Source organism: Carcharodon carcharias, chromosome 16, assembly GCF_017639515.1.
Source record: "Carcharodon carcharias isolate sCarCar2 chromosome 16, sCarCar2.pri, whole genome shotgun sequence".
Taxonomy (NCBI): Eukaryota; Metazoa; Chordata; class Chondrichthyes; order Lamniformes; family Lamnidae; genus Carcharodon; species Carcharodon carcharias.
The window spans coordinates 9,910,286-9,924,952 of record NC_054482.1 but is presented as its reverse complement, the minus strand read 5'-3'; the positions used below and the strand labels follow the sequence as shown (position 1 = coordinate 9,924,952).

The 14,667-nt window shown below is 38.0% G+C and overlaps 1 protein-coding gene across 2 annotated transcripts in view; it reads right to left on the bottom strand.

Annotated features, from left to right (window-relative positions):
- Nucleotides 1-1,119: 1,119 nt before the first annotated feature.
- slc30a7 (solute carrier family 30 member 7) overlaps nt 1,120-14,667 on the bottom strand; it is a 65,851-nt gene continuing 52,303 nt past the window's right edge. For both annotated transcript variants that reach the window (XM_041207736.1, XM_041207737.1), the window contains 3 exons: nt 6,435-6,525; nt 6,184-6,333; nt 1,120-3,832 (listed from right to left, as the gene is read on the bottom strand). In XM_041207736.1, the coding sequence (XP_041063670.1) occupies nt 3,785-3,832; nt 6,184-6,333; nt 6,435-6,525 (289 nt within the window). In that variant the 3' untranslated portion in view covers nt 1,120-3,784. The remainder of the gene's footprint in view (nt 3,833-6,183; nt 6,334-6,434; nt 6,526-14,667) is intronic.

Here is a 14,667-nt window from a genome sequence, read left to right as displayed (position 1 = left end):
ATAACGTATCATATTGACTCACTGCGTACCTGAACATGTGCACATTAAGCAAGCTTTCACATTTCTCAAAAGTAATTTTAGGAGTTCCAAAAACATGTCTCAATGCTCTTCAGACCTTAATTTCTCAAATAAAGTGTAAAAGAAAATTTCAGCCCAGTCTCATCACCACCTCTCTGTTGTGCATTGCACTGAGAAAGATTAACACGTGGACGACAGCTATTTTTGAACTAACTTCATTTACACCTCCCCAACAGAGAAAACATATAACAAACTGCTCAGATCTTGCATTATATTACACTCAATTTGTGCCCTTTCCAACCTGTTTAAATTTTACCCCATTTTTCATCAATGGCTGTCAATTTGCTTTCTACTTAACTTGGGTAAAGATTTTTTTAAAATTCTCACTGTAATTTGCTTTCAGCCTTGACTTTTCTAATTTTAGGCTGAACTTTATTATATTGTGCTCTTTGCTTCCTAAATGTTTCCTACTTTTAGCTCACTTATTTGCTCCATTTCATTAGCCAGAACCAGGTCAAGTCGTGCTTCCTTCATTGTTGGAGAGTTACCAACAGCGTAAATTAAAAAGCACGAGAAAATCTCCCCTTCCTCCACATAATTTCCCGATAATTAAAAGATGAAAGTTATAGCTGTTAATTCGCAATTCTCTAATTTATCAACAAACTGTATCTTCAATTTATTTTTCATTGTCCACCTTTCCATTGTTCATCTTTCCAGCGAGTGTTAACTGTCTCAGTGCAGGCACAGTGGTCAGTAGCAAGATGTTTGTCTTTTAAGCAAACTATTTATTTTTTAAAGCTGAGGTGGGACACTTTGTTTAACAGATCATGAAAAAAAGTGCATAGTTCTTTTTCGAAAGAGATTGCATGTTTATGAAGAGATTTATGGAGCTTAGTTGCATTCTGTTGAAGCTGCTGAGTTTACCAACTGGTTACAAGTTAAGATTAGTGATCTCAGGATTTTAGAAAAAGTATACATGGCAAGAGAAAGTAATAGGGAGCAATGTTCCATACTTAGTATTAAATTCAAAGGAGCTTGTTAATGCTAATTATTCCTGTGAGGGAGAGCAAAATGAACATTTTAAAAACTTGCACAAAATGCTGTCGTTGTCAAAATATTTATTATGCATATTTCTGTAAGTCAGGCAAGTTGTTTGATAAGACAATTTACTGTAGAGACTTTATTTCATAGTTGTGCGTACTTAAAATTGCTTTGGTGACATTTACAAGTCTGTTTCAAATTATTAAAAATACTGTAATGTAATCTCTCGATCTTCTGAAAAGAGATTAATCTAGAATGATTTTTAAAATCAACTAGAAAGACAGCTCAAGGCCTACAAGTGGGATTTCAGAAAGTCCTGTTCAAAGCCGTTAAACTGCAAAAGATTTCTACAGTCTGACAACCATATTTTTTAAACAAAATAATACAACTCTCTTCTCTCCTCAAATGCCCAATTAATTTATGGGGAGAGGCAAAGGCTTGGTACAGAACAAAGAACCCCTTTGATTTAATGTTGAAAATGTTCCCAGAAGCAGCAACAATGCATTATACAGCCAACAGAGTGACTATTTTGTTTAAAGTGAACAGCAAAACTTCCCTACCAACGCAATATAAATACTTTTGCTTTGATGCAGAAGTATTTATTTATTGAAGTTTATCAGATAAACTTGCCCTGTACATTAGTTACTCACACATTTTGGGAAGTGAACACGTACTGTAGCGTGTGGATTGAGAGATACAGACCTGGAATGACGTGAACTGAAGCAAACCACATAATTGTTTTACAGATAGCATCTGGGGAGGGGGAGGGAGAAGGGAATGTCTGTGCAGTACCATCATTTTATCCTGCACAGAAACACAGGATTTGATTACAGCTTGCGTGTGTAAACATTTCAATCATACTAAGGTTTCCAAGCTGTAAACATTTGCTTTGGACAATGCAGTTTGGCAACCGTTGCAAGATACTGTATCATATTCCAAATTAATTTCCCTACGCAGCTGATTTAACCAAACAGCTTCATTGCTAGATGAATTCCAATAATTTACAAAAGTAGATTCTGCTCACTGCTGAAACAGCTAAAACAAAATAAAATCTTTTATCTATTTTCTAAAATGCAACCAGATTGCAGTCTTTTGCTTTGCACACTATCCTATCATTGACACTAGTGGAATTCTGTCTTAATACAAGTCAATATTATACAGGCAAAATGACTGTGGGCAATTTCTCCTGATGTGCCACTGTGTACTGATTATTTGTTAGCCTTCTCATCATTACTCTGCAACTTAATGAACTCCATGTTAAAGTTCCATTAGAATCACAGTTTTCCTGCAGCCTCATTAATGTAACAATTTATTGTTAAAGAAATCAGATTATCCAGTTTCTTGTTTGATAGCAAACTTGGTTGGTCTACAACACCTGTTTCAACTGGCCCAGCACAAACAATAATGAGAAACCATTTGCTAAACGAATCAACTCACAACAAGCTCATCCTTCTAGCAAGCTACTGACATCATAAACGTCCCTCTTTGAATCTTCTAAGGTCAGCTAAGCAATTTATAAACATAAACAAAAAAGGCTGAGAAGGTGAAGTAGAGCAGGCAACAGCTTTTTCTGATGAAAGGTCTCCGGCTTAAAACATGAACACGATTTCTATCTCCACAGATGCTGCCTGGCCTGCTGAGTATTTCCAGCATTTCCTGTTTATAGTTCAGGTTTCCAGCATCGGCACTATTTCGCCTTTGTATAAGCAACTAATAAAGCTCGGTGTTTACATCTGTAGTTTTACTGAATTTCACCCAAGATCAGATCATTTGCAAACAACCAGGACCAAAGGAGGAGTTGGGACAGTATAATTAAGAAAAAATACTGTTAACATTTTATGACAGAATATTTGTTTTGATGAGATCCACGTCTATCTGTGCAACCTCTGCATGGATCCTTTGCTGTACTGTACGATTTCAACCCCAGCCCAATCCAGATGAACACACATAGTCACCTGTGTGCAAAATTGCCATGATGAAAGTGGAATTTCTTTATGTCCAGCAGCATATAATGGACAGCAAGACAAAGGGTAATGTTGAGAATAAGCTATTGATCTGTATCCCACTACTACAAAAAAAGGATAGGTTCCTTAACATCCCACCTAAAAAAAAACTATTAAAATCCATAGAACCACGCTGGTCACCATGATGTACACTGCTGGTCAATGATTATCAAATTTCTCCCAATGTGTCCAGTATCCACCTTCCATCCTTCAAATATTAATTCTTGTCCACTGTAAAAAGGCACTTCAGAAACTGAATATGGTTCATTTCATTCAACCTGTATAGCGTACAACCAATTAGAAAATAATTAGCACATAGCAGAATGATAGTCAGGTCAACAATATTTACAAGAACAGGAATAGAATGAAACGTGGGAATACATCTGCTAAATAGGATGTAGGATTATACAACCACAATGTTTGGCTCATCATACAAAACACCGACTCAGTTATAATTCCTTGGTGAAGTCATGATGAAATAAGACACTTTAGGCCTTGACATAAAGGTGGCTCCAGATCTAGCAGGTAGTGACTATTCAGATTAATTCACTATTCCTTGACTCCTTTGAAGAGAACCTTCCACGGATGCAAATAAATAGTGCTCTGTCCACATTCAAGTGCACTGTATAGTGGTGGTGTTTCAATCCAACGACCCAACAGCAGTTAATTCTATTCCCTGATCCCAGCACCAGGGTTTTGGACCCATGTGTTTTTAGACAACTTTACAGAGCTGCAAAGTCAATCTGGACGTAAAGCTGCCTTACTCCTACCTGTGAATAGAGAGAAAAAAAGTTTATTCACCTATTAAAATGAAGCAGGAATGTGTTTCTTTCCCCACCAACATTTCTTAGCATCAGTAAATAATTCAATTTTGTTTTCTTAAAAAAATTTAATTTATAAAAATGTTTAACAACTTAAGTTTTGTGAATGTGGATTGCTGTGCTAAATATTACACTGCATCATGTTCTATTACATGAATGGCTTTGTAACAATTACTTTTGTAGCAACATGGTTCTGCGTACTTGCCTTGGCAAATGTTTTACTCAGTAAACACACAGTCACAGCTGAGCATTGGGAAGATACCAAGTGGAAGAAGACACCAAAGAAGCTCCTTTTGCACTACCTATGAGAGTGAACCCGATGGCCTGTGTAGGTTGTGACACTGTGATGGAGCCAGTTGGACTTTTCCTATCCTTTATCATATGTACATAACTAATCAAATGGCATAAATAAAAAGCAGCCACTAACATTACTGATATGGATGCTTTCAAAAACTCCAATAGCAGCACTCAGCTCTATTTCCGCTTGACTTAAGGAACAGAATGGTCCAAACTCCCAAACCACAGCATACCAAGCAAGGGAAATTGGCAATTTTTTCTTTCCCTTTGCTGTGCACAGTGACCGTGAAACAGCCCTCAAGCTCATCAGGTGCTGACTACCCAGCCTCCTCACTAAAGACTCTGCAGTACCAGTATAATAGAAGATCAACTAGCATATTTTAACCATTTTTCTGCAAACCATAAACTACACTTTTTTTTCCATTGCCAAGAAATATGCCAAGGTAATAAGACTGAAGTAATAGTAGTGTAACTGACTTATTAAAGATGTGTCAAATCCAAACAGCAAATCCATTCTTCAATAAATAACCTCTCAACACAGAACGGTTGCTTCCTTCAAGTTTGTGAACACCTGATTATGTGAATTTATGTTAGTCTGCACTGCCAGAGACCCTGAGCAAAACTCTTTTCCAGTTTAGGAGAATGCGAGAGGAGGACCCTGGGACAGGCAGTCAGCAGCACCTAGAGGAGAGTGCGAGAGGAGGACCCTGGGACAGGCAGTCTGGCAGCACCTAGAATCTAGTCTATCTAGAGGATCCAGCATCCAGTCTTTACACAAGTAAGAGTAAGGATAAAATAAAAGCAAGGGCCCATATTCTATTTAGTTATGTCTGGGGAGCTCAATACCATGATTTGCACATCCTGCACTATGTGGGAAATCCTAGACACTCCTGCTGGTCTGGATGACGTGTGCAGGAGGTGCCTCGAGCTTCAGGTGTTGGAGCTTGAGCAGCAGCTGGGGGCACTATGGTGCATTCACGAGGCTGAGCAGTTTGTGGATTGAGAGATTGGGGAGTGCTAACAAGGCAAGGGATTACACTATGAATGGTAGGACCCTGGAAAGTACTGAAGATGAGAGGGATCTTGGTGTGCATGTGCATGGATCCCTGAAGGTAGCAGGGCAGGTAGATAAGGTGGTTAAGGCAGCATATGGGATACTTGCCTTTATTAGCCGAGGCACAGAATACAAGAGCAGGGAGGTTATGCTGGGACTGTATAAAACGCTGGTTAGGCCACAACTGGAGTACTGTGTGCAGTTATGGTCACCACATTATAGGAAGGATGTGATTGCACTGGAGAGGATGCAGAGGAGATTTACCAGGATGTTGCCTGGGCTGAAGGGTCTGAACTCTGGGGAAAGATTGGATAGGCTGGGGTTCTTTTCCTTGGAGCAACAAAGGTTGAGAAGGGTCCTGATAGAAGTGTATAAGATTATGAGGGGCACAGATAGGGTGGACATGGAGGCGCTTTTTCCATTTGTAGAGGGGTCAATGCCAGGGGGCATAGATTTAAGGTAAGAAGTAGAAGGCTAAGAGGGGAGTTGAGGAGAAATTTTTTCACCCAGAGGGTGGTAGGAGTCTGGAACTCACTGTTTGAAAAGATGGTTGAGTCAGAAACTCTCGTAACATTTAAGAAGTATTTAGATATTCACTTGCATTGCCATAGCCTCCAGGGTTATAGGCCAAGCGCCGGAAAATGGGATTAGTGTAGTCAGATCTTTGTTGACTGGTGCGGACACAATGGGCAGAATGGCCTCCTTCTGTGCCGAAGACGCTATGAGTCTATTAATTATGCATTTTCTTAGATACACAACTGACAGAATATTGCTCCTTGCTGACATTGTAAACATTTTCTAAACACCGAAGAGTTTAAGTTTCTTGAGAGCCTTGAGTTTGGCATTATCATAGAAGTAATTCTTAAATGTCACAGGCAATTTTTGAACCTTGCAGATTAGCAAAGAGAAACATTCACGATAATACAGCTTAAGCTTTCTCTTCACATACCTGAGTGAAAATGCTATGAGTTTGACTCAAAATCCATCGTGCATCTGCATCGGGCGCTACCAGAAGCTTTACCGTGCCAATGTAAACTTCACTACACAAGGTCCAGAAGTGGGGATCAATTATACTATAAACTCCTTGCAAGTGTTGAACCTGGAAGAACAAATGAGAAAGAGTTCTAGTTCAGTAAAATACTAACTGCACTCTAGGTGTTTTTTTTCAGTAACATTACATATGATGTTCATTCTACATACCCGCTGGTAGCACTGGGGCAGCATGTGATCCAAAGATGGAGGAGTGCGTTGCATTAAAATCCCAATGGATTGCTTTAAGAGTGGAATAACACTATCAAAGAAAAAGATCATAATCAGGAGAATGGTCTTCTTGTACAACACTGCTTAAAAATGCATTGTTACAATTTAATTTCCATGACAAATTGTTTTTTTACCAGTATAGTTCCAGTTCTAATTACTGCCCAACTTCATGATAAAGAGTATTAATGACAAGAGAAGACCATAGACTAACATGCATTGAGTGTACTTTAACACTCGAATATTCTGTTCTAAGCACTGATTCATTTTTACTGTTTCAAATAAAACTAAATGAATGATGTGAAGTGAAAGCACTCACAACAGTGCTTTTTCACTAGATGACACCTCCACTTTCCTGGCTACAATACACATGAAAATGCTCCATGGACTTTGTTTTAAATACAGATGTGTGTAAATTATAGATTTGTTTAACGTCATTAGCATCAATGTTAGGTCATGAACTTATGATAGGATAACACTTCTTCCTTTCTCATGATTAATTAATGCTTTCAGGAATATATCATTAGCCTGACCATGAATGAAAGGATTCATGTGGAGGTCTACTTTCCTTCCGGTTTGTAAAACTATTCTACTGAGACTGGTGAAAGTTTCAAGCGCTGCAAATTGGAAGAATACGTATGCACCAGCTTTTAACTTGGTGTTCTGTGGTTTTCCCCTAACTGTGTTTTCTTTTCAGGCAGTCCCCATGTAGCTTGAAAGCAGCTAGCAGGAAGCAAAGTTTAAGATGGTCGAGTGTCTTGAAAGATAAGCCATGTCTCGCTAACCTAACATGCCAGACACTGAGGTGGCAGGTAGAGGATTAATAGATGTCAAAAACATAGATTTTGATTAAATGTTGCTAGATAAAATTGAGATGCAGGGGAATGGAGACAACCTTGTGGGGCAGCTAAGACACTGGTTGGGAGGTGGGAAGTAGAGATTTGGGGTAAAGAACATTCATGAATTGGTGGATATCAAGAATGGTGTCCCCATTGATTGGTGCTGGGAGACCACCTTAGGACGTGTCAAATAAAAACAAGCTAGAGGTAAAATACAGAAAAATAACCAGGATTTGAATAGAGGAGGTTTTGTCCAATTTTGCAGATCATATTGAGCTACAAAGTATGGTAAATTGAAAAATCAAAAGATGATAAAGCATTTAGGCAGAACAGCAAGATAATAAAGTGTTAAGTTGTACACTTTAGACGCAAGACTATAAAACACGTGGGGAGAAGAATAAAAAATAGTTTTGGGGTCTAGCAATGTAAGACATTTAAACTAGTTCCCACATTCAAAAGTGGGATCGCAAGCCGATGGGAGAATGGGCTCAAAAGGAATAGAATATAAAAGCAAAGAACAGCTATTGTAATTATAAGAGCCCTGGCCAGCTCTGATCTTGTTTAGTTTATTACCCATTCCTAGTTGTGCTAAGACAGCGATACCGCCTTCTCAAATACAATGGAGTAACCTGCTAGGTCACTTCAGGTGGTGTGAGGACTGGAGGTATGAGGACTGGAGCTGCACATTTGCACAGTTTACAACATAAGAGGCCAGATTTGTTTGATCGTAAGTATAAGCCCATCATCCATTCCGCAAAGTAGAGGAAATCTAAATGGAAAATATCTGCTTTGAACTTTGTTTTATTTTGTGGATTAAGTTATTAGAAACCGCTTTGCATTTTCAATTAGGTACAACTCCTATTTTACACAAGATCCATTAGAATGAACACATACTTTCTCAACCATTACAAAATTTAAAATGTATAGAAAAGCGAACAAATTAATATGGATTTAAGCAACAAATACAGGCCATGTTGTCAAAGTAGATTTCCAGTAATATGTGAAAGTAAACCTTACCTCCTCAGTTCTATATTATTGAACTGTATTCTTCTTCCCCAATTAAAAAAAATAGCTGTAATCCCCAAGTATCACATATTTAATACTCACTTTCTAAAAATGTGTTTTTACATTTGTTTCAACACAAATAAAGCTTGCCTAACAATTTGGGCTACTGGAAGAATCTCACATTTAGTTAACTCTATTAGTCAAAGTATTTGTAATTCTTTACTATGAAGCCATTAAGGTACTTGAGTATTCGCACATTCATATGTAATTACAGCCTTTCGCACACTTTCAGATTGGAGCAGTCGGTCTGACTGCATTCTTTTCTTGTTGTAACAACAGAAGATAAAGAACTCAACTAGCTTTAATACAAAACGCCATGTGTTTTGAATGTCCCCTTACCGCCTTCCTTGGTGACCTTCCATAGATTTACATGGGTCCCATTTCTGCCTGGAGCTGGCATATTGGTGCTATAGTTGCCCCACATGTTTGATGATTAGATTTTCCATTATGGCAATTATGGATCGAACAAGTTGTGACGATGTACTTTTGAGCCTTTCTCTGCCGTATTACAGGATTGTGTGCCTGTGAAGATTTCCAATATCTTCTGTTCTTGGGAATTGGAATTTCATCAAGGTGCAGGTAAAAATCTCACAAAATGTCATTTGGGCTTTAAATTGTCTCTACATAGAATAGCAGAGTTTTCTTCCCAGATCTCCAGCATCCACAGTATTCTGCTTGTATTATATAACAGGGTTTTCCTCCCTGATGTCATGACCAATATTTATCCCTCAAGCAATATCACTAAAACAGATTACGCAGCCATTATCACATTGCTGTTTGTGAGATCTTGATGTATGCAAATCAGCTGCAGCATTTCCGACATTAAAACTGTGATTACACTTCAGAAGTATTGAATTGACTATAACGCACTTTGGGTTGTCCTTTCGGCTTTCAGATAGACACAAGAAACTTACTTGGGTCATTAACCAACTGTTGGCCTCCTTGAGAAAGAAACTCAACATTCACGATGAAAAATAGTCAAAATAAAAAAGGTCCTATATAAAAATGAGTTATTAAAAAAAATCTGCTGATGGCACAGTTGAAGACAGCTACAGATGTAGTCAAAATTAACAACTCAACAAAATTATGAGATTAGAATTGAAGACAGACGGAAACAGGAGATTAAGAGCATAGGAACAGCAATAGGTCATTTAGCCAGAGTCTGTTCCACCATTCAATGAAATCATAGCTGATCTCCAACCTAACTTCATATCCCCAGATTTACTGATAGCCCTTAATACCTCTACTTATCAAAAATTTATCAACCTTAGTTTTAAAATTAACAATTGATCTAGCATCAATAGCAGCTGTGGAAGAGTGATCCAAACTTCTACCACCCTTTACATATAGAAGTGTTTCTTAATTTCGATCCTGAAAGGACTGGCTCTAATATTTAGATTATGCCCTCTAGTCCCAGACTCTACAACCAGAGGAAATAGTTTATTCTTATCACCCAATCAGTTCCCCTTTAATATTTTAAAAGCTTTGATCAATTCTGAATATAACGCTAGTTCATGTAATCTCCCTCTTAACTCTTAGCGGCCAGTGATAAATCTATACTACACTCCCTAAAGTATTATTCCTAAGAAATGTATGTCAAAACATAAATTCTACTCCCTTGCATTCATATTTTATATAATTGCAGAATAACGGGGGGGGGGGGGGGGGGGGGGGTGGAAACAGAAGGGGGACTTATAAAAGACACTTTGGGTTTAGAATAATATTAATTATGAAGTTTTATCTCAAATTTAAAGACCAAAGCTCCTTTTCTCTGGTAGACTGAGATCTTCTGATCCCCTTACAATTACATACTGGACAAAAAAAGAGTATCAGCCAATCCACAAGGAGACATTATATCACAACCCCTTCATTATCATCAAACTGAGAAAACAAGCCAATTGTGGTTTCTCACACAGCACTTTACACACGCCATGAACCATGTAGCTCAGGAGCCCAAATGTTTCACATTCAATTAAAAAAGATACAACTACTTAAGTTATCCTTAGTTCAAATATACATTTAATATGACATATATTAGATGCTTAAAAGCATGCCAATTTAGGCATAAAATAGTTATTTATATAATTATTAATTGCTCAATTACTTAAATTTTGCAATAGAATCTCATCTTGTAAAACAGGAACTTCATGTGGCTCAGTCAGCAGAAAATATTTTTTTTATTTGTTGGATTTGAGCCAAAGGGGAGGTCCATTGCCACAGATGAAAAATATAAAGATTATAGACATATTGTTTATTGGAGTCATGGACAGAATGAAACTGAATTTCTATGCTCATTCAACTCCATTGTGAGACAAGGTCGCAATTATATGCTGGCTCCAATGAGCTAAAAATATTAGGAATAAAAATATTCCACTCTTGGAAGGTGGTACTACCATAACTATTGACAAATTAAAACCAATGCTTATAGTTACACAAACTCGAATCTCACGGTGATAAATGAGTAGTCCCAATGAATCAACACTTGTTCCAATCATATTCCATAAATCTTCTAAACTAATGCTTTAAGAGTAAACGTTCGACACCATTTGATTGGGCAACTAATAGTCAGGCTTTTCTTGCATTTAAGACCAAAAGGTGGTCTGCAGCTTAAGGGTAGTCTTGCATAATCTGGTGAAGGTGAGTGTATTGCAATAAAAGGGCAGCGAATGTAATCATTTCTATAATTTCTGACCAAAGCGTAAGATATATAGCACTGAAAGGAATACAGGGATTGAGATGACAAACTTTCCAATGTGTGTGAACCTTCTTGGATATACTTGGAATATGCTCCATCTTAAAAGTTGGATCTAGCATGCTTTCCTTCTAGTAGAACTTGATTGTTGTGGTCTCACATTTCTGATCGGCCTTTGATCCCAGCACAAAACTGAAGATTCTCACTTCAATCTGATAAGGTTTGTTTAGGCCATTGTATAGCTTTTAGAAGCATGAAAGGCAGGGAGGTTGTATATAGGTTGTACACTGACTTGAATTCACTTGTTGCTCTTTCCCTAATGTAGTAGCAGATGCCTCATCTAAATTTCTTAAATCCAGGCATGTTTGTGCCATATAAAAGCAGTTTATTCAGCCTTGGCTTGTTCTTTCTCAAAATTATTGGCAGAATGCAGAAACACAAAGAATTCTGGTTTAGAAGCAGACACCATGGATCTTCTGTGTCTGATTTAACATGGAGAAAGATTTTCTACCGAAACATAAAGCCATAATGTGCAAACTGCATCTATGATCTCTTGAAAAAGTTAACAATTGTTCCTGCGTCTTTGTGGCACTGAGTAAAGGCCACACTGGGAAGAAAGAGTGCCTCACATTACTTTCATGCACCCAACAGTTGATACCAAAGCAGCATTGTCAGAGGTTCAAGAATGATTCACTGGCAGCTCTGTGCAACTCCACTGATACAAGGCACCTCCAGTCTCACCATTCAGACCCAGGGTGCCCTATGCCCCCGAAAGTGGACAGGCTCAAATTTCTACCACATTATTTCATTTTTGCAAGGACCCTGCTACAGCTTTAATGAGACATCACTATTGTGAAGTGGGCTATAAGTTCTGCGGTAGTTTGTTGAAATTTCAACAACTGACTTTGAATGACAAAGCCAAGCCAAACAAAATGGTACAAAGTTGGCTTCACATTTTGTGTTAACATAACAGTACCAAATAGCAAATCAGAAATGACTAGAAGTACTGGTCATTTTAAAATCTAGATCCAGTTGATTTTTTTTAAAAATTGGAACGAGGAAAGCTGTAACAAAGCATCTCAAAGTAACCTGCCGTTATGTAAACAGAAACCTAGAAATTACAAAATTCCTCTGATCATCCTTTCAGTCTGAATCACTGTCACATGGAGGTTTGAGCATCAGCATATGGTCAAATGTGGTATCTCCCTCGTGTTTATTAGCATTGCTTACTTTTAAACCACAACAGAACAGTAACAGAATATCCTTCCTAAGTATGCAGAGGATTGTATTCTTTCTGAATCATGTCTTTGATATTCCAGTGCATTGCAGTAGACTGTAACTCTTCTATAAGTGGCATGGTGTATGTGAACAGGTGCAAAATTAAAACACAAGTCTTTAAAAATTCAAGTTCACCAATTATGTAAACTCTCATCATCTTAAAGCAGTTTTTTTTTCAGGCAACATCATCACAGATCAGTGAGAAGTATTTGCTTCTTTATATTCTTCAGCAAATAGCAACCAAATTCAAGTGGGTCAACTCAAAGTTTCTACAATAAGTGTACAATAAACCCATCATGGATTTAAAGAAGTTTGCCATCTCATCTTCTGAACCCATCATTTTTTGACTACAAAATTGCATTTTTGGAGTTGTTTTAACTTCCCTTATCTTAGCGGAGGAGTAAATAGCTCCAGTAAGGAACTTAGAACTATTCTTCAATCCAGGAGTTTGAAAAGCCTGGAATCAATTTTTTTTTACTTTTTGGTGAAAAAGTGATACTTAATATGCTAAAACTAAAATCAAGCAGTGCATTCTGTAGTTGGTGCAAGTGTTTTTTAAAAAAAAAACCATCTACTTCTCAGAGGTCACCATCTTTACAGGCTTCATAAGCACCAGCTTCATGCAGAGATGACAAACAGAAAGGACTAGAGATCCGCTCACAGCCAAAGTAACAGGATTAGAGAAGTCTAGCAGTATTTAGAGAAGTTTTATAAATAGCTTAGATAGTAAAAAAGTTATGAGGATGTTTCAGATCTCACCATGCAATTAATACTCTAGCATTGAAATTCATGTTATATAAAATAAATTCACTACAAATGAACTGGTTTCCTTAAATGAGAAATCCACATTGACGCCTACCTCACTCTCAAGTGACTTATTGGCCATTCCTTCTTGTTATTGTGCTGTTTTTGGCTACTGCCTCTCCTCTCTCTCTCTACATTACGAGCGCAAAGCTTCAGATCAAACTAAATCCACAGGACAGCTGATTGGATTTGGGGGCTTGCAGATTGTACTTACTACTTTAAGACACTGAATGCTCTCCAGATGAAATGGGAAACTGTCTGTATTTAGCATAATAATATTTTGGTCTTGAATTCCTTGACCGCTCTCAAAGTTATAGTCATTTGAGTCTTTGTTACTTTAGTAGCACGCTTTTTTTTTTGACACGTTGCCGTTTCTCAGGCTCACCAATGAATACAAGAGATCATTTCTTCCTATTTCTGGTATATATGCTTCATGCATGATGGCTGTTTCCTGACCTGATCTTTTATTCTTTGAAGCCAAAGATTTTTCTTAAGTTCACAAACAAACTGGTCAAAACTACTCATTCAAAACATTGTGTCAGTAAACAGGAGAAACCTCATAGGACACTGTTCATTAGTTATTTTGTGTGAGAGAATTGGCCACATTGGTGACCAAAACACTATGCCATCCAGTTTCCTGAAACAATAAGACCAGCCTATATTGCCCTTGTAATCACCTTTGCAAGCCCAAGCTGTGAACAAAATTGTCTTGCCTTTTCCAAAAATAAGGTTGCTCAATGATTTGCCCATAAGAAAAATCAGTGGCTCTATTTGTAGAAAACGATGATAGAGATTTATACAGAAATTTCAATGCAGAAACAGGTCAATTGGCTCAATCTGTATTGGTACCTACCCTCCACACAAGCAGTAAGCAGTCAATCCCATCTGTATTCCTTTATTCCCCCATTCCTTCAACCATCTAATATATTATTAAGTGTCGAGAGAATCTTCGATTCTAATATTGCATTCTGCAGTGTGCTTGCTCCAGCATTTCTACTGATTTGGCATCCTAGCAGTTTGGTCCCACTGTTCAGGTACATTTCCAGTGCATTTTTAAATAGAAACATTCATTTTCTTTCAAGTTTCTGCTATAGATTTTGTTTTATTCATTTATGGGATGTGGGCATTGCTGGCTAGATCAGCATTAAATGCCCATCCCTAATTGCCCTTGAGAATGTGGTGGTGAGCTGCCTTCTTGAACCGCTGCAGTCCATGTGGCATAGGGTACACCCACAGTGCTGTTAGGGAGGGAGTTCCAGGATTTTGACTCAGCGACAATGAAGGAACAGAGATATGTTACCAAATCATGATGGTGAGTGGCTTGAAGGGGAACTTACAGTTGGTGGTGCTCCCAAGTGTCTGCTGCTGCCCTTGTCCTTCCACATGGTAGTGGCTGTGGGTTTGGAAGGCGCTGTCTAAAGAGCCTTGATGAGTTCCTGCAGTGCATCCTGTAGATGGTACACAATGCTGCCACCGTGTCAGTGGTGGAGGGGATGAA